This window comes from Dermacentor variabilis, chromosome 10 (genome assembly GCF_050947875.1).
Source record: "Dermacentor variabilis isolate Ectoservices chromosome 10, ASM5094787v1, whole genome shotgun sequence".
In the NCBI taxonomy this organism is placed as follows: Eukaryota; Metazoa; Arthropoda; class Arachnida; order Ixodida; family Ixodidae; genus Dermacentor; species Dermacentor variabilis.
Window position 1 is genome coordinate 91,107,847 of NC_134577.1, and position 18,140 is coordinate 91,125,986.

The 18,140-nt window shown below is 45.8% G+C and overlaps 1 protein-coding gene and 1 pseudogene across 1 annotated transcript; both read left to right on the forward strand.

Moving 5' to 3' along the window:
* The first annotated feature begins 12,681 nt into the window (after positions 1-12,681).
* LOC142559333 (uncharacterized) lies at positions 12,682-14,591 on the forward strand (annotated as a pseudogene).
* A 911-nt stretch (positions 14,592-15,502) lies between these two features.
* LOC142559655 (uncharacterized) lies at positions 15,503-17,605 on the forward strand. Its single transcript, XM_075671225.1, has 4 exons — positions 15,503-15,702; positions 16,088-16,947; positions 17,080-17,239; positions 17,331-17,605. Exons 2-4 carry the CDS (start codon positions 16,744-16,746, stop codon positions 17,504-17,506), a joined length of 540 nt encoding a protein of 179 aa, XP_075527340.1. The 5' UTR covers positions 15,503-15,702; positions 16,088-16,743; the 3' UTR covers positions 17,507-17,605.
* The last annotated feature ends 535 nt before the right edge of the window (positions 17,606-18,140 follow it).

An 18,140-nucleotide genomic window follows, 5' to 3' on the forward strand; every position in this document is an offset into this window, starting at 1 on the left:
TGTGCCTGCGAATGTTCCGGCAGTGTCGTAAAAGCTGAAGAAAGTATACAAGGCTTGCTGCGCGGCTGTGTGATGTGGCAACTCGGGGAGCAAAAGAAGGGCGACATTCCTTTCCGTTTCGTAGCTGACGAGAGGTAAGCACCCTTTCTTCTGCAGTCGTTATAAAGAAAGAAGTGCTGTGCTTATCAAAACAGCTGTAGGACGAAACGAAAGATCGCCCGCTCTTGTTTTCACTGGATATAATTTTTGGCTTGGCACGGCGCATTTTCCTGCGATAAGAAGCTGAAGCTACTGGACCGATTGATGCTAGCTGACGCGCAGACGGATATTTCGCTTCGGTATATGTTAGCGGTTGCTCTTCATTTTTGCCACGAGCAGAAAAGTTGCAATTTATATGTGCCGAAGGTATTTAAACGCTTGCTGTACAAACTGGTTACGCTGGAGAGCATTCTAGTGACCAGTTTTTTGTTGTTACTCACACCTTTGAATGGTCATGAACACGGCATAACTAAAAAATAAAGTCAGTTACGTAGCAGTCACCGTTTGCATTTTCAACTACAGGAAGTTCGAGTTGCCCATGTGACAACAGTTTCGCTTCACTTCACAACCTGCGCCTAGAAGGGCACCAATTCTTTAGTGGCTCTTTCGTACTCTCAACATTGGTTTCGCTTTTAAGTGTTCTTTAATCATGACCACGCGATATTTTGCCCATCTTGGAGTGGAAAAGCGGTCCCTGATCGGTGAAGGTAAGGAGAACAAGTTATTAGCGGATGCCAGTCTGTGCTTCTGTAGTTCATTATTTTCGTACACAAAAAGAAAAAAAATTACCGACGATTACGTTACTTCCTAATGCGAAATTTGAGCGCAGCAAATAAGCTGTTTCACCTTTTCGATAGATTGAGGCAAAGAAATCGAGCAACACATGTATGCGCTATCACAGAATGTTTTTTTTATTTTTCACACGTATTCCTTTAACAAAGACTCCACTAGGTAAGCTTCTGCTTCGGCGGCACGCACCTCTGGATTCTGACGGCGACGGCGCTGGGCCTCTGCTCTGGCAGCTCGTTTAGCAGCAGCAGCAGCAGCAGCAGCAGCAGACGGAGGACTTCCATCGGTCGTCTCGCTCATGGCTCAGAAAGAACTGGCAGATAATTTCGCAGTGGCGAACGGCAGCGGCAATTTCGGCTCGGGCGGTGCACATATACAGATCCGCCGCCACCGATCTGGCTCTCTGATTGCCACCGCACAGGGCGAACGGCAGCGGCAATTTCGGCTCGGGCGGTGCACATATACAGATCCGCCGCCACCGATCTGGCTCTCTGATTGCCACCGCACAGGGGTTGCATTGGAGGAGGAGCGAAGAAAGGAATTAAGTTCGAGCCGGCGCTTTGACAACCGGAGACTCGCAGGAAGAGGGGGGAGGGGGGCGGCGTGTACACCCAGCGGCAAACGATGGGGGCAGAAGCGCGCGCAGCAAGCGGACAACACGATAAAGGGAGGAGGGAAGAGATAGCAGCGACTGACTGATGCCGCTGACGCCGATAGTGAGTCAACCCCAGCTGCGGAGTTGGTTTCAGGGACAACGAATAACCGGCGCGTCGGCAACTGAAGAGCACCCTATCCGCCACACAAGAACAGGGGGGGGGGGACCCTTTCCTCCTCTTTCTGCATGGCGGCGACGGTGTTCTATGCAGTCACGTTATTTTGACTCTCTAGCGGCGTCAGCGGCATCCAGCGGTATCAGTCGGTCGCTGCTAGCGCTGGGGGGATGAAAGGGGGGCGGAGCTGGTTACGAGGCCGACGACGACGCGAAACCCAGGAACGGACGCCAAAGAGCTGCGCTCTAAAATACACTTGACAGGAGACGGCGCAAGTGTCACGAGCACAGCCAGCGCTTTTTCTCGTCGTCTGTTACGGAGCCGGGTCACCCTGTGACGTTACGCAGCGAAATCTGCTCCGTGCGCGCCAAGAAAGCGCCTGCTTGTCAGTTTCTCGTTATCGCTTGCTCGTCTGCGGTGCGCGATGTTCCCGATTACAGGCTAAACTAAAAAGCCGAAAAGTTTTTGCTGACAACGAGCGAATTCACGTGCGTGAATATATCGCGCCTCGTTTGGCGCTGTAGCATGCAACACGACGAAGTCAGTTCTTGCCACGCTCTGCTGCCTTCTTTTGTGGCTTTGTAGCAGAAATTCTTCCGGAGCGAAAATTCCGATGCTCAGTTGCCCAGCAGCTTTAAACTATCGGAGGTTAGTTTTGCTCTTAAAGGTATTGTGCAGACAGATCAAGCAAAGGAAAGCGCTCAATTCACTAATCTTTAACAAGATGAATCAAAACTTTCATCTATCAAGAAAACTAGCTCCAAAAACTGATGCCTATAGTATTCTCAGCCAGCTATTGAAAAATCATCAATGCTTAACATGTGACACGAATATACAGCAGCGCTAAAACTTGGACCTGCGCTTCTTAAATTTCGGGGGCATATTTCTGCTTGAAATCCTGCAACAAAATATGATCAGAACTAACCTATAGCTGTGTGGATTAAAAGTGTTATTTTACGAAAACAGTAGCGTTTCTTGCCCTCTTTTGATAATCAACGGGCTTTTATGACGTGTTTCCATAAGCGTGAAGCGATGTCGTATGACACGCATGTGTTGCCAATGGAATTCGCTTGACAGTGGAACATGACACTCAAACACATAGACAGGGCACTGCGATTCTCCTGTGTGCCTGTGTGTAGTGTTACTTGACACAACGTGTAACTTCGATAAAAATTTGCCAACTAGCCTGACAACATGGTCTGATGATGTGATGTATCTGTCTTTAGATGTTCTACACGGCCGTAGTGAGGCCAAAAGCGCAAAATATACTTACTCAAGATCGCAGGCGTCATCAATCGACTGAGAGTTGACACAGAAAGGTATCGCAAGTCAGCGAAATTAAAGAGCTGCCGAAAGATTACCACGAGGGAAGCACTAGAGAAGTTGATGCGTCATGTGAGCCCAGAGTTCTACCAGCTCGTGCTGTGACAGGCGACGGTCCATTATCGTAAGCGGAAGGAAAAGACATGGAGAAGTGTTTTCCGGAGCATGTTGGTGTGTTCGCGCAGCTTTGCGGCGTGTCCACTGCACTGAAATGTAAGCCAAAGAACAGTGAACTTAAGAGGAAGCTTTAGCTCGAGTGCTCCTATCTAAATACATGTAAAAGGAGAATTCGTTTTTCTCGGCAACCACTGCACGAAATTTGACGAGGTTTGTTGCATTTAAAAGACAAACTTAAAATCTAGTGACTGTTGGTTTGGAATTTGAGTTAGATTGTCAATTTTTTATTAAAAATCGGCAAAAATCGAAAATTTTTCAAACACGAAACTATCAAGTTTACAACTCAGTAACTTAACCACTAAAAATGATAATACAATTCTGTGAATTGCATCTCATAGTATATCTAAAGCGGACAAAATTGATATGTTACACATGAATATAAAAAAAACTTAATCATAGAGAAATACAACTTTTGCAAAACCGTTGTAAACAACGTAACAAATTCACGTAAGATGTAAAATGACATATTGAATTCGTCCGCTTTGAATGATCTAATGGATGCCGTTTACAGAACCGCGATATCGGTTCTTGATGCAGAGCTATGAATTTATAAACTACGTGCTTCTATTTTATTCAAACGGTCAAATATTTGAAAATCGTTTTAAGAAAATTTAAGCCCTAAATCGAAATTCCGCTTCCAACAGTCACTAGAATTTAACTTTCTCTTTCAAATGCGACAAATTTCATCAAAATCGGGCCAGGGGTTATCTCATAAAAACGTTTTTGCGTTTTACATGTATTTGAATAGGCCGCGTCGGAGTTGGGCCCGAGCTAAAGCTTCCTCTTAAAGAAATATTTTAGCCTGATAAATGTAAAATAGGCCTGCTGCAGTAGTTCCGCTATGCGTGGCTTATGCTCCGAATAAATGACGTCAATCTGGATCTCAAAAAACAGCGTGAGAGAAAACCCGCTTCACAAAGAAAGTCCGAAATGCTTGAAAATTAAGAAAACATTTCTGATATTTTATTCGTATTGTAATTCCGACAGCTCTTAGGGCGATCTCCTGATTAGCGTATCTTTATAAACTATTACGGCATATTTCAATATTTGCATAAACATCACGCAACGAATTCTTCGTGCATCAGTCATTGCTCCCACACTTGCACCCTCCTCTTCAAAGATGGTTACATAGCTACCATACGTGGATCTTGGGATGCTCGGAACTTCTGAAGTTTACTTCAGTAAAGTTGTGCAAGTACTAATGTTGTTCGGCCCTCTTGGCTTCAGTGGTTTTATTATTATGGCACAACAGGGACGGAGGAGGGAGCCTCCTTTCGGCAAAGTCGCGAATAATCTTAATAAGCAAAGAAAGCATGTTGTGCCAGAAACGAGTGTTCTTGAAAACTTGGAATGCTTTCGCCTCCTTATTGTGTCGACACCGAAATTCCCATGACTGATGACCTAGAGCCTATGATGAAATTCGTAACATAGCTTGCACACCTGTCCTATGTTTCAAACAAGTCGCATGAAACTGAGCCAATAGGCTATGTTAAAGAAAAGTGCGTAATGTACATTCAGCGTATTAGAGGAAAGACTTGAAAACCATTCAAAACAAAATTGTTCTGAGCAGGTGGCCCTGATGCATTGAATGCAGCCGACTTGCGTTTCTTCTAGAAAATATTTCTCCATGTGCGAAGGTATGCTTTCGATAATACCTTTGTACATCACTCTGTCCTTGCCGAACCTCTACCAATGATCAACCGATGATTGACATATGCTTCTGCTGCATTTATTGTTTCTCAACGAAAAAAAGCTTAGCGCTATTTGTTGTTATTGTCTTGGAACTGCGCTATTTATGCCTAGATGACGATAGAAAAAAATGCATTACAAATTGTAAGAAACGTCTGCAATATGCTCGCGACAAATTTCGTATTGACGTCTTTTTCGCAATGTTACAGATCTGAATGAAGCTCTAGTGGCCGTGCATGTTGTATTGCGAAAGAAAATCACATATGAAAAAAGACTATAGACATTTCCAATATAACTTCCTGGATATTTATCGGCATGTCAAGCAAAGTAGAACTATGCAGAAAATTGACTATAGGTATAGCATGTTGTTTGGACTAGCAAGTATACCCGTTGTATGGAATGAAAAAGGAAGTTTTTGTTACTGGTAAGCGAGAAATGTGGATCTGCTGCTCTTGATAATCTTTATTATTCACAAGTAACTGTTGCAACGAAAATTGCTTTTTGTGTGGTGCAAGGCAAGTAAACATGGACTCTGCAGCAATTTTCTGTCTATGAAAAATTGTAGGAAGCGGTCTCACGCATTTATGATCGTTGTACAGAATGCGCGCATTTGTGCCAGATGATGAATGAGATACTCAGATCTGCATTATTGTGCTGTGTATGAATACCATAGGTTGGTAATAATAGCATTGAATAAACCGCATTTTTCTGCCTACTTATGTTTTGCCAAAACAAAATAGCCGCGTATAATGGTGTGCTGGCTCGCACATCTTGAACAGAAACAGAAAAGTTGTCGCACAGATGCGTTGCACATATGTTATAAGAACAGAAAATTAGAAGCCGAACGGTGTTGAAAACAAAATCTGAAAGAGGAAAGCAATCTGAAAAAAATTAATGCAAGCGGTGTTGGTTTCCGTTGGCGCCTGCAAAGAAAGTCCTGTGCCCGAGGAGCGCCTAGCAGACGACAAGCGCGATGGTGTTTCACTCTCGCGCATCAACAAAACCGTCACTATAGAAGCAGGCTTCATATTTTCTTTGTTTTTTCTTTCTTCTCAGAGTTTGGCCTACCAAGCACCAGGGGAGAAATTGGCGCTCGTGACGCAATTCCCGTTTACCTGGGGAGTATACCAACCGACGTAGCCGTACGCGTAGATCTTCATAATCCAATTCAATTTTAATACTTATGCCATGATGCGATGTGATATGTGAGGCAATGACAATGCTCAAGCCTCTGAGGGGTTATGAAATATGGCGCACAACAATGCCTCAAGCAAACACCTCTCTCTATGCGTTCTGTGTATTACGCATACAAACAGCACTGGTGCACGCAAGGTAACGTTTAATATGAACTCGCCACTCTTGTGTTAGACTAAACGTTGAAGAAATTACGCTTTCGCCTTCAACATCAGCGCTAATTATCGCCAATCAAAGGAACCAGCAAAGGACTTCGCTTACATTGATTCCCACAGTGCGTCGGATCTGCATAACTTCTTTAAGCATGAAATACTTTCAGCTCCCGTTGTCAGCGACCTTCAAGTGACCTTGAGCAAATAGCCAGAGCCGTTATCCGGCCGCTCAAACGAGAACATCCGGGCAAGTTGCGAGAACAAAACGAGGTCATTTGGGCAACCAGTCAAAAATTAAGAAAATGCGGCCTCTGGCTCCCAGCCCTTTACACAGGACCGCATTACATACTTATTGCCCAAACAAGTTACAAAAATAATGCCACCGACTTCTTCCTAATGTTTGTTCACAATATTACTCAAGCTGTAAGCTCTAGTACGCCGAAGTTTTATTTGTCATTTCCAACACAGACGCTCAAAGAGCAGATACAAGGCACCGCACACTTCATTGTAATGTTTTGGCGCTGAGACAGGGTTGCCTGTGCGTTCTTGAACGTCAGTGGTCCGTGAGTTTCGCGGCGCGGGTTCTGCGCCGCCTCGAGAGATGGAGCCACGCTGCGTGGCGCCTCCTTCAGGCGCTTTTCTTCTATCTGGGCAGCGTCCATATGGACCTGTGCACAGTATGGCGTGGTGCGGTGTGGTGTGGTGGAGTGTGGCGTTGCGAACACACACTGAGCCTATTTTGAAATTGTGACTAGCATCATCTCCGACCAGTCTGCTTTGCCGGTTGCCATTTCGTGCTTACATCTACTCTCGATTACGGGAGAGCCAGCAATTTTTTTTTTATTCATTTGCTTTCATATCTTGCGCCTTTGACGTCAAACGTTTCTGTTTGCTCGGAATTACAAGCGACCGACGAATGCGACACGAAAATATGAGCCGCTCGCGTTGTAGCGTTTACACCGAACTTGTGTTAGCTATAGCCTGGCCTTCTCATTTCGCCGCTGATGTGTGCGGCGGTGCTGTCAGCAGGCGATCAGCGGACAGCCGAGTAAGTATGTGCGTCACGCCACACTCCGCACTTGGGATGCTTACAAGGGGAAGGGGGGAAGGTGAGGGCTTCGGGCCTCTACATCGAGTAGTGTGGTGGCACTGGAGATGTATGTGCTGCGCCAACGCAGCTGATGCAGTCAGTTACTGCATTCCACTTATCTAGCAGCGTTCTCCACATCCACGTCGACAATACCAGTGATTTCTCTTGCAAAAATGAACACAAAAAGTTAACCAAGGTACCCTATCAACGTTAATCCATCCCGAACATTTGGGACGGGAGGAAAGAAAGCAAAGAATGCTGTTTATCCGTGGGAAGCTCAAGTTATTATTTTCGAGCAAGGTCGCATAATCTTTAATACATGGTTTTCCCGATGTTCTTAAGAATGGTTGGCGGCACTTCTCCGGAACTATCGCGTGCTGCACTTTCGTCGGTGAGGAAAAGCGACAAGCAAATGCTTACCGCGCTCTACCTCTTGGGCGGGCGTGTCCGGCTGTTAAAAGTGTGCATATCTAGAATGAGCCACAGGTTGCTGGTTAAGTCTAGTTTGTGTCGCAGGGAATGACAACCCAAATCCGCAGGTAAATGAGAATCGAGGCTAAGCAACGCTATCACGCATGCCGATTACAGCTCGGGAGCAGAACGCGATGCCTATCTCGGTGACAAAATCAGTTTCGCGTCTGTATTTTTTCCTTCGCTTAAGTAATCTGGAAATTAGGCTAAAAGCAGTCTTACTTTGTTGCAGACGCTGTCACGACACCATCGTTGCGTGCACAGCGGCATGCAACAATAGGAAGACATCGCAGAATCAACGAAGGCGAAAAAGCATAATCTATATATAGCAACCGATATGATGCGATGCGACATGGTTTCGTTTTTCTGCGCCTATAGATAAGGTGGCTGACCGCGCTTGCGTAGTTGACAACGAATGGTGCTTAAAACTTTGGATGTAAAGGAATGGAACCATGTAAGAGCACTCGGAGCTTCAACTAAAAATTCACAAACGGCTACAAGGGACGAAGACGGTGATTCTTCGAAGGAGACGGTGCACTGCGATGCACTAGCGAGGCCATTAGGAATAACATTGGTAAGAATGAAAACGTCGACCTGAGTCGAACAGATCCAGCAAAAAAAAAAAGCCCGGGAGATCAAAAGGTAGTGTATAAAGTCCTTACTGGAAGAAAACAGAATAATAATATTTGGCGTTTTACGTGCCAAAACCACTTTCTGATTATGAGGCACGCCGTAGTGGAGGACTCCGGAAATTTTGACCACCTGGGGTTCTTTAACGTGCACCTAAATCTAAGCACACGGGTGTTTTCGCATTTCGCCCCCATCGAAATGCGGCCGCCGTGGCCGGGATTCGATCCCGCGACCTCGTGCTCAGCAGCCCAACACCATAGCCACTGAGCAACCGCGGCGGGTCGGAAGAAAACAGAAGAAAACAGCCCTACCGACATGACAGTAGGACCCGGTGAATTGCCGATGCAGCTGGACAAACAGCTGGGTCCAGAGCGCAAGGCACTGCTAACTAATGCCATAGAGCAAGTGATAAAAAACGAAGTAAATTCTGTTTGGATGGCGTGAGAGCAAGATGAACCTCATCTACATACAACTCGACTCGGCCTGGCTGTTTGTTGAACTGGCGGGCGAGTTATCACTGGCCTTTCTCGAGTTTTGCGTAGGGAAGGAGCTTTTGTTCCTCCCGAGAATGTTTTCGCCGGGAGGCCCGGGGAGAAGTGCTGGGAGCTGGGTTCTCGTTTCCCGTCCGAACGTCAGTTTCGCTGCAGTCTGCCCCTGTGGTGCTTTGAACGGCGTTGAGGTGTCTGAAGGGAAAGCGTGGGATGCGGCGCTGCAGTGATCTCGTCTGGCCCCTTTCCATGGCGCGTTTTATCTCGGTCACGAGCGCTCGGCTAGTGCGTTTGTTACTGAAGTACTCAAGCGTCAAACAGACGACACAAGATGAGACACGGACGAGCGCTTTCATGTCCCTTCTTGTCCGTGTCTCTTCTTGTGTCGCCTGTTTGGCGCTATAGTACTTCAGTAACATGCACCAACTAGCACAACAAAAAGTTTTGCTTGTTCGTTCGTCGCGGGTTGGTAAGTAGCTGATGTGACGGGCGAGACGCTGTTTTCGCCGTAAAATTTGGGGAGTTCTGCAGACCCAAATGGACTTCCGCTGTCTGAACCTACTTGGCGCGGCAGGGCGAACGTTGCAAACAATGGGCGGGGAGACAGTCGATAACTGCCGCCGACGTCATTTTTCCCGTTTGTCTCACTTCCGGACACTTTCTGTACGAGTCTACCACAACCACGCATTTCAATAGGTCCAGCAAAATGAATACGCAAAATATGTCGAGGCATGTTTGGTCTTTCCCATTCGGGAATTTGCGAAGCGCTGTGGTTTCACATGTAGGCAAGTTTTGCATTTGAACCGTTATATTGAGCCACCATATTCAACTTCTGGCACACTTTTTCATAGCGGCAATACCTCGATAGGGTGCGGTGACCAACGACACGACACAGCTTGTCCGCGAACTGCTACCGAACTCGCAACTCGTGATCCCAAAGTAACGCAGCCACGATGAGTTGTCGACTCCGTAGCTCACATTGCGGTAAGCGTCAATATTATCACCCTTGAGGTTGTGCGCGTTTCCTCCTTGGACAGCTGCGTAGACTTCGTTCAATATTGTGCAACCCTGTGTTGATCCTGATACCGTGTCAGCTGTTAGCGGAGGCTTCGGCAGCGCTTTCGAAGACGAGTGTATCTTCGGTGCTTCTATACTGCGGTGTTAGCGACAGGCGGCGTATACATTTTGTCGGCGTTCTATAGTGCTTCTTTCCAGTGCGGTGTGTAAGCTCGCAATCGTACGCCGACGTCTTGATGCGCCAACGCGTCATTCGCGGCAACGATTTCGGTGGCATTGGCCTCTGAGGACCCGTATAATAGCCAACAAGGACCAGTGATCAGTTATGAAGGCCACTAGTCTGCCGGTAATGCGGCGGTGAAAATGTTCGGCTGCGTCGACGATGGCAAGCCGCTATCTAACTATAGCTGGGAATAATTCCTCTCTGCTTGCGATATGGTGCGCGACGCCAAAGTAATCGGGGTTTACCGTCCTTGGTCGTCAGCTTGTGAGAGGACTGCACCCACTCCGTATGGTGATGCGCCACAGGCCAGCAACATGTTTTGCTCTAGTCGCAATAGCTTATAACAGTGCACTTGCGGAGTAGCTCGCTTAGGTCTTCAAGTCACTTTGATGGCGTGGCAACTACGTCTGAGGAATTTCTTTTTGGTGGAGTTGGTATAGGTCGTTGGTCACACTAGCCTCATTTTATAAGAACCGGTCGTAGGACGTTAACAACCCTGCAAATGACTGCGGTTCCTCCTTGTTAGAGCTCATGCCTCGGTGATTGCTCGCACCAGGCTTTCAGTAGGACGGACACCTTAAGCACCAATCAAGTGTCTGGGAAACTTCGATCACTTCTGGCACCGCAGAAAAGAAAAGACGTTTCCTTCTGCTGATGCGCGAGCTAGAGCTTGTTAGCTTCTCAAGAACGAGCACTAAGTGCGCTGAGTGCTCTTCGCCAGAAGCACCACTGACGACCATTGAGTCTATCATTAAGATAGACTCAAAAGCCCGGACTCATATTAAGCGTTGAGTCCGTGACTAGTGCTGCAGCTATGTCAAATGGCAGTCTGTTGACCTTGTAGAAGCACTTAGTCTTGCTGAGAGGTTTGCTCGCTCACCTTGAACTGCTCGTAGGCTGTGTCCAAGACCAAGTCGCTGAAAGTGTTTTACCACACCGAAGATTGCTGAATACTTCTTCGGGTCTCGGCAGTGGGTATCCCGATGCTTTCTTTGGTAGATTGACTGTACTCCGCTAGTCCCAGCAGAAATGTAGAGCTCTGATCTCCTTTCAGACGACAACAAGTGATGTACCCCATTCGGAATGTTGCGTCGACTCGATGTAGCCTTGTTCCTGCAGTCGATCAAGCTCCGTTTCAAATGACGTTCACAGGACGAAATGTACCGGCTTAATTGGCCTTCACAAATTTCGACGCTGCATCCTGCCGCAGCTTCAGGGTGACGGGAGGTCCGTTGTTACCATGAATTTCTTTTGGTAAGATTGCGTCGTATTGGATATGTTTCACTGCCGGGTGACTGGGTGTTCGGTGTATCTCGCGAGCCATACCTCCAAGTGAGGTGAACCTCCCAGACGACACATGATATCCCAGGGATGTCCCCAAAACATCCAAGCATCCCACGTCCAAACATGGAGCTCCCGATAACATCCTAGGGGCGTACACGTTGGGATCATCCCAAAAATATCCATGGTCGGCTTTAATTGGGACTTCAAACTAGTGCCCTCGTGTATATGGGAGTGCACCGCCATTACATTAGCATAGTAATATCAGAAAGCAGTGACAATTGATGTTTGCATGTCTATATTGTCATTATTTATCTGGAACTCCAATATTTCCCGGCCTCGATGTGGCGCTGGCGGCGCGCGCGGCGCAGCGGTCATGTAAACATGTGAAATATAATTTTCCGCGAATGTCGTTAAATGCAAATATGCTGTGCTCATTTGTTTCTTCCTACAATGAATTGCTACACCGACTCCATCTGACAGCTGCCGTACGTGTTTTGCAGACGCGCCGCATACTCACAGCGTAGAAACGGCTGAACAAGCCGTGGTTTCGCATTACTAAAAGTCAAAAAAGAAAGAAAAACATATTTTAAGTGCCAAAATAAATTATTCTTTATACAAGTATACGTAGTTACCTAACAAAAGTAATAACAATGCAGTATTTATTTTTAAGGTGCGAGTTCGGCGTGTAATGACCAGCGCCATCGCTATCATCGCGACGCCATGGCAACCCGGCTGGTACATTCATTAGTACTAACATATCCAGTATCGCACCAAGGTTTTTGGAACTGAGTCCCTGCGTTCTTAAGCTTCGAGGTAAGTGCTTTATGTATTGAACCCTAGTGATTAATGCATGGGCATTATGCATTATTCGCAGCTTTCACACGTTTTCTTTGTTTTCCTATTCTAGTGTTGGCTCATGCTGATTGTGGACACGTGTAGGGCAAAATTGCCAGTAGGAGTAAGTTTAGGTGATGTCATTCTTTGCTTTGCCTTGAGCGGAAATTATAGCATCCGATTAATGTCTGTACAGTCATTGTTGAAACTGTTAGTCCAATAGAGATTCCACTGGGTGTTCTTGGACACGTGTGTACGTTTGACACAGCTATCTTGAACATATGGCTGCACTGCCCAGAATGACTGTATACCGGCGCCTGCGCCGCGCCGTGCAGGAAGACCTTAACTTAATATTATCTGCTGAAGTAGCAGATTCGTGTCTAACTGAAGCCCCGAGTGCCTATTCCACTACATATGGTGTGGTAAGGCCCGCTGCCGAGTCGTTTAAGCATTCATTTTCTGAGAGTGGTAGTAGGCCTAGTTGCGGTGTTCTTACTCCACTTGAACTTCCGGAGGCAGATATGAGCACCGACGAAGTTCGTGCATGTCTTGACAGCCCACCGAGAGATGGTAGGCCTTGTAATTCAACTCTTGAACAAATGCGCTCCCTAGGTGATAACCCATTGTCCCAAGGAGACCAGCCAAACACAGTTTCCTTCAAAGAAAAGCTGCAGGTCTGGTGTATAGAGAGAGATGTGCCCCACGTTACCATTACACATTTATTGCAGGTTATGCGCTCACATGCTTGCTTTTCTAGCCTCTCGAAATCTGCCAGAGCTCTCTTGTCAACATCAAGGTTAGCATATGGTGTTAAACCAATGGGTTCAGGCCAGTATTGTCATTTTGGTTTAACTGAGGGCCTTCAGGAGGCATTGAAAAATGTTCTGCCTGTGCCTAATCCACTCATACTCCAGGTGAATGTAGATGGACTACCTTAAAGAAAGCACACGAGACTAGTTCTGGCCTATTCTCTGCAGAGCAGCAAATTGTGAAAGCAGTAAGCCATTTCCAATTGGCATTTATTATGGCCAGTCTAAGGCTTTCCATTCTAACACCTTCCTACAGCAGTTTGTGTTTGACTTGAAAATAGCCCTGCATCATGGTGTTACTGTTGGAAGCCAACTGATTCGTGTAGAACTTGGTGCAATAATCTGTGATGCACCTGCTAAGGCTTATATTCTGGGCATTAAGGGTCACAGTGGATACTTCAGCTGTCCGAAATGCACTACCGAAGGGAATCATAAGCATGGTCATATGTGCTTCCCTCAACTTGATGCCCCATTGCGAGCAGATGCAAGCTTTCGTAATGTAGATCAGGAAGATCACCACATTGTGGACGCAATCCTTAAGGATCTTCCCATTGACTTGTTTAGGCAGGTTCCACTCGACTATATGCACCTGACTTGCTTAGGTGTTGTTCGTAAGCTTCTGCTGCTCTGGATTAAAGGAGAAAAGGCCTATAGAATAGGAAAACGATCAAGAGAGTCTGTTTCAGGAGCAAGTACTGAAATACGGCCCTATGTGCCATCAGAGATGTCTCGAAAGCCGAGAAGCTTGTCAGACATTGACAGGTGGAAGGCTTCAGAGTTCCGGCTTATTATGCTGTACACTGGCCCCGTGGTCCTGAAGTCAAGGATACCTGATCATCTGGTAGACAATTTTATGGTGTTGCACGTCGCCATGAGCATTCTGTGTAGCCCGCTGGCATGCACTCGGAACTTGGAGTATGCAGAGAGGTTGCTTGTGCATTTTGTTAAAGTGTTCATTGAAATATACGGTGAGCATGCTGTTTCATTCAATGTCCACTGTTTGGTTCACGTCGCAGACGACGTTCGAGTTCCTGCACCTCTGCATGGTTACAGTGCATTCCCCTTCGAAAATTACATGCCTAGGCTAAAGAAGTATGTCAGAAAGCCTGAAAAGCTTATTCAGCAACTTTACAATCGAATTATGGAAGAGCGGGCATTGGCTAGCATGTCCAGCAGACCAGAAACTTGTATTGCTCTTGATTCAGGCTCTGTATGCTTCACAGGAAAGGAAAAACTGCTGATGAGGCATGATAATGGACCACTTCCACTAGGTTGTGTAGGACCTAAGTACAAACGTGTCCTATTTTCTCAAGACGCCACCGTAAAAGTGGACAAGAGGGACTGCACGTGCATGCTAAATGATGATAGCATTGTCAAAGTTGAAAACTTTGCAGTCTGTGCTGTGAGCCACATGCCTGTGCTTGTTGGGAGCAAGTACCAGAAATTGGAAGACCTTTATACTTATCCATGAAAATCCTGTCTCATTAACATATTTTTGGCTTCTAATCTTTCAGACATCCACTTTCGGCCTGTTTCGGATACCACACTGAAATGTGTGAGATTTCTTTTTGGCAGAAAGGATGCCGTATTTCCAATGCGACACCTGCAGTGATTTCTTACACTTCTATTTATTATTTTTCTGTTTCTGTTTAACAGTTCAATATTTGCTTTTATTTCTTGGCATTTAAAAAACATCATTCGCTTTGCCTGTACTGATGTGAGAAATGTATTGCTGATCTCTTAATTATGTCAAAGTCGAAATCAATTGTATATTCACAAATTTGTATATGCTCGACTTGTAAAACAGGCCGATATATTCAGTTGTGTATGTTCGTTGTCTTCCCTTTGATGTCTTTGAGCTGTGGGAGGATACTGTACTTCGATTTTTCCTTTAAGTGGACAGGTTTGCTGTTGCAGAGTTTCCCGAGGAGGACTACAGCTTGGCAGTTGTTCACGGTTCGTGGTTTAATCCAAAAAGAAATAGGACATATTGGCCTACTTTGCAAAATTCGTCGCAGCGGCTTAGAGCCACTGTTGAGGGTGCTGCACAATCTCCTAGCTGGACACAAGCCAACTCTGTGGTGAAATCCTGGGCTGGTAAGGTCGCGCGATTACTTGTGGGATTTCCTATTGTAAAGGCTTCCTTTTTCAGACGCTTACGAAAAGGCATGTGAAAAGCAGAATTTCCTGCAATATCATTCGGGCATGAGCTGTGAAGAGGAAGTGGGACGCGGAAAAAGGAAAAAAAAAACGAAGTGCCTTGGCTTCTGATTACAGCAGTGAGCAATACACGACTGACGACTCGGGTGATGACTCAAACTACGAACCTTCTAGGCCGCCAACACCACCCCAACTGGTAACAAACATTGCTATGAAAGAAGTTTTCTTAATTTGTTTGTGTGCAAGTGCGCGCACTGAAATACGAACATTCACACTTCCCCAAAGCTGCCTCAAGGCAGAGATTGAGTTATGAGTTCAGAAACCTTAAGCATATCAACTGTCTGTTCTTCTTGGGCAGTTACATTGTGCTAAAAACTGGGAGTCTACCATCTTAACCAAAACTTAGCATAGTATAAGCATTTACAAGCACACGTCCCAGCACAAAGCTATGTGTGTGGATAGGTTAAAAGCATTGTATTAAAATGACAATTTCAGGTGGCTATGAACCAGCTGCTGCCCACGCGTCATTCAAGATGCCTGGGCGACACCGAAAGAAACGCTCGGTTGGTATTGTGCATCTTTTTCACTTCAACTTAAAAATGTAAAGAAAAACTACATGGCAAAGTGTGCGAAGTAGATCTTGATTTAAGTTTCTTATGTGTTGCCAATGTGAAGCATTATTGTTGCAAGAAAGTAACCATGAGTTCCCCTATGTTAATGCTAAATACCAAATCCTTTGTCTTCACTGTAAGCACGATATTGCTCTTGATAAAGCAAGAGGCTAAAACTTGGGTATATGTTTCCTAACACAACATCACAAAGTAAATTTGTCTAATTCGCCGCAAGGATGCACGCAACAGCTCAGTCGTGATATGTTAGTGCTGCTCACCACTTTTTTTTTATTGTGTGTTGAGCGTATGCATAGATGCAGCCTTTTTTTGATTTCAGGTGCATCTGCGAGTCCTAGGCCTTCGTTCGGAAGAGCTGATAGATCCGAAACTGAAAGTGTGCCATCGAGACTTCATGCTGGTGAATGCCAATTCTTCTTTCACAACGACACTTTTATTGGACTTGTTCAAATGTGCATTTGTACTTTCCAGGACAGTCACCTTGCATGCTTCCAGAGTTATTTCTTTCTGAAGCTTGCAACGAGGGTAATTAATGCATGGTGTCACTCTCAATTTCAGGTCCATCTACCACTTCCTCAGGATTAAGAACGGATCCGCAAGTGCTTCGTATGATGTCAATGTATGACCTCTCATGTTTGCTTTAAATGGCGTGGTTGGTACATCTTGTCAAACACCAGAAATTTGAGCAGTGTGACACAGCACGCAGAGAAGAGGCATAGGATGAAATGCCGCCTGGGCTTGTTTTGTGTCATGTGGCACTGTTCAACATTGTGCTGTTTGTAATGAGCGATTTCTTGTCAGCATACTTCTTTAATTTTTCAATACGCACGCAATGCTAAAAGACGCAGCATAGTGGGCTTGAACATGACTCACAAATGGAATTATGAGGCACTGCTGACTTTCAATAGTTCTGTATGAGCATCGCAGATATGTTGACATAACTGATCTTGATGAGAAAATAGTGTTCCAGCCTTTATGGAGAGGATATTGTCCACCCTTAATACAGTTAAGGTTGTGCAACAGACGCACACCCAGCTCTTGGCAGAGCTGAAGAATAATGCTGAAGAAGCATGCCCAGAGAGCCAAAACCTTCCTGATCAGCTGACATTTTTGACCACAAGAGACATGGTTGATTGGGATGCTGATGTCGGGGTCAACAAACAAGCAAAGCTTCGAATGGTAATAAAGTTGTTTGCGTTAATTTTCTTACTGCTTTCTGCAAAACGGGGGGCAAACTGTTTTTTTTTTCACAGCGCGTCATTCTTATAGCACGTGAGTGATTTACTGATTATTGCTGATATTTTCTGCCAGAAAAGACACATGCTTGTCCAAAGTGGTGGCACCATAAACCAGAAGACTGCACGCATCTTAAAGAGTGTGATGTCGTGGGATGTGGCAAAACAGTTCAGTTGGTATCGTGCAAAAGGCAAAGGGAAGTTTTGCGAGCTGAATATTTGCAAGCTGCTGTGCAGTAAGTCTTCTGCTACAATATCATCACTTTCGTTGTCTGCATTGTCATAGCTCCTTTTCCTCGCACCATTGACACTTATTTTCTTATGCAGCCTGCCTGATAGAATATATCAAGCAGAACCAGGAGGAGGCTACACTAAAAAACATAGAAAAAGCAGCCATGTCTTGGTTCCGCCATGCCGCAGAACAGGCAGCAGCAGGGCAACAAAGGCAACAAAGACCACTGAACAAAACTTCAGAACAGGACAATGACGCTCTCATTTCTTGAGACAGTGCACCTCAATTACTGCTTAACTGTGCAATAAATACTTTTGGTGATCACTTCCTGTTGTATTTTTGTCTCTTGGTTTCAGAAGTGCATAGATTTCACATAACTGCCGTCCCATAAAAGTGTGAAGCAGTTAACAAAAGAAAAAAAAGTACAAGAGATCCCAATAACCTCCCAAAAATTGTGCAATCTGGGACATCCCAATAACCTCCCAGGAAAGTCCAAATACCTCCAACGAAGATCCCAATAACCTCCCAGTCTGGAACATCCCAGAAAAGTCGCTTTTTGTATCACTTGGAATGTTATCGGGCTGTAAATGGGACATCCTTGGGATGTACCTACAGTGGCGTAGCTAGGTCGTCTGGCACCCGGGGCCCTTAGCTCTTCTGTCCCCCCCCCCTCCCCCCAGGTGTAGTCGAGGAAGGCGAGGATATCGACAATTTTCGGGTGTCTTCAGACGTATATGACACCCCCCTCCCCTACTGGCCCCGTGCACCCGGGGCCCACCGCGCCCCCCCCCCCCCCCCCCGTTGCTACGCCACGGTGTACCTATATCCCAAGTCGGACATCCTTATGACATCCTTAGGATGTCTTTGTGTCGTCTGGGCAGTTTCTGCCTAGAAAACTCGATCTT

Coding starts and splice junctions, on each gene's coding strand:
- LOC142559655 (XM_075671225.1), top strand. CDS start 16,744: ATGGAGAGGATATTGTCCACCCTTAATACAGTTAAGGTTGTGCAACAG. Junction 16,948..17,079: donor AACAAGCAAAGCTTCGAATG/GTAATAAAGTTG, acceptor ATTTTCTGCCAG/AAAAGACACATGCTTGTCCA. Junction 17,240..17,330: donor TATTTGCAAGCTGCTGTGCA/GTAAGTCTTCTG, acceptor TTTCTTATGCAG/CCTGCCTGATAGAATATATC.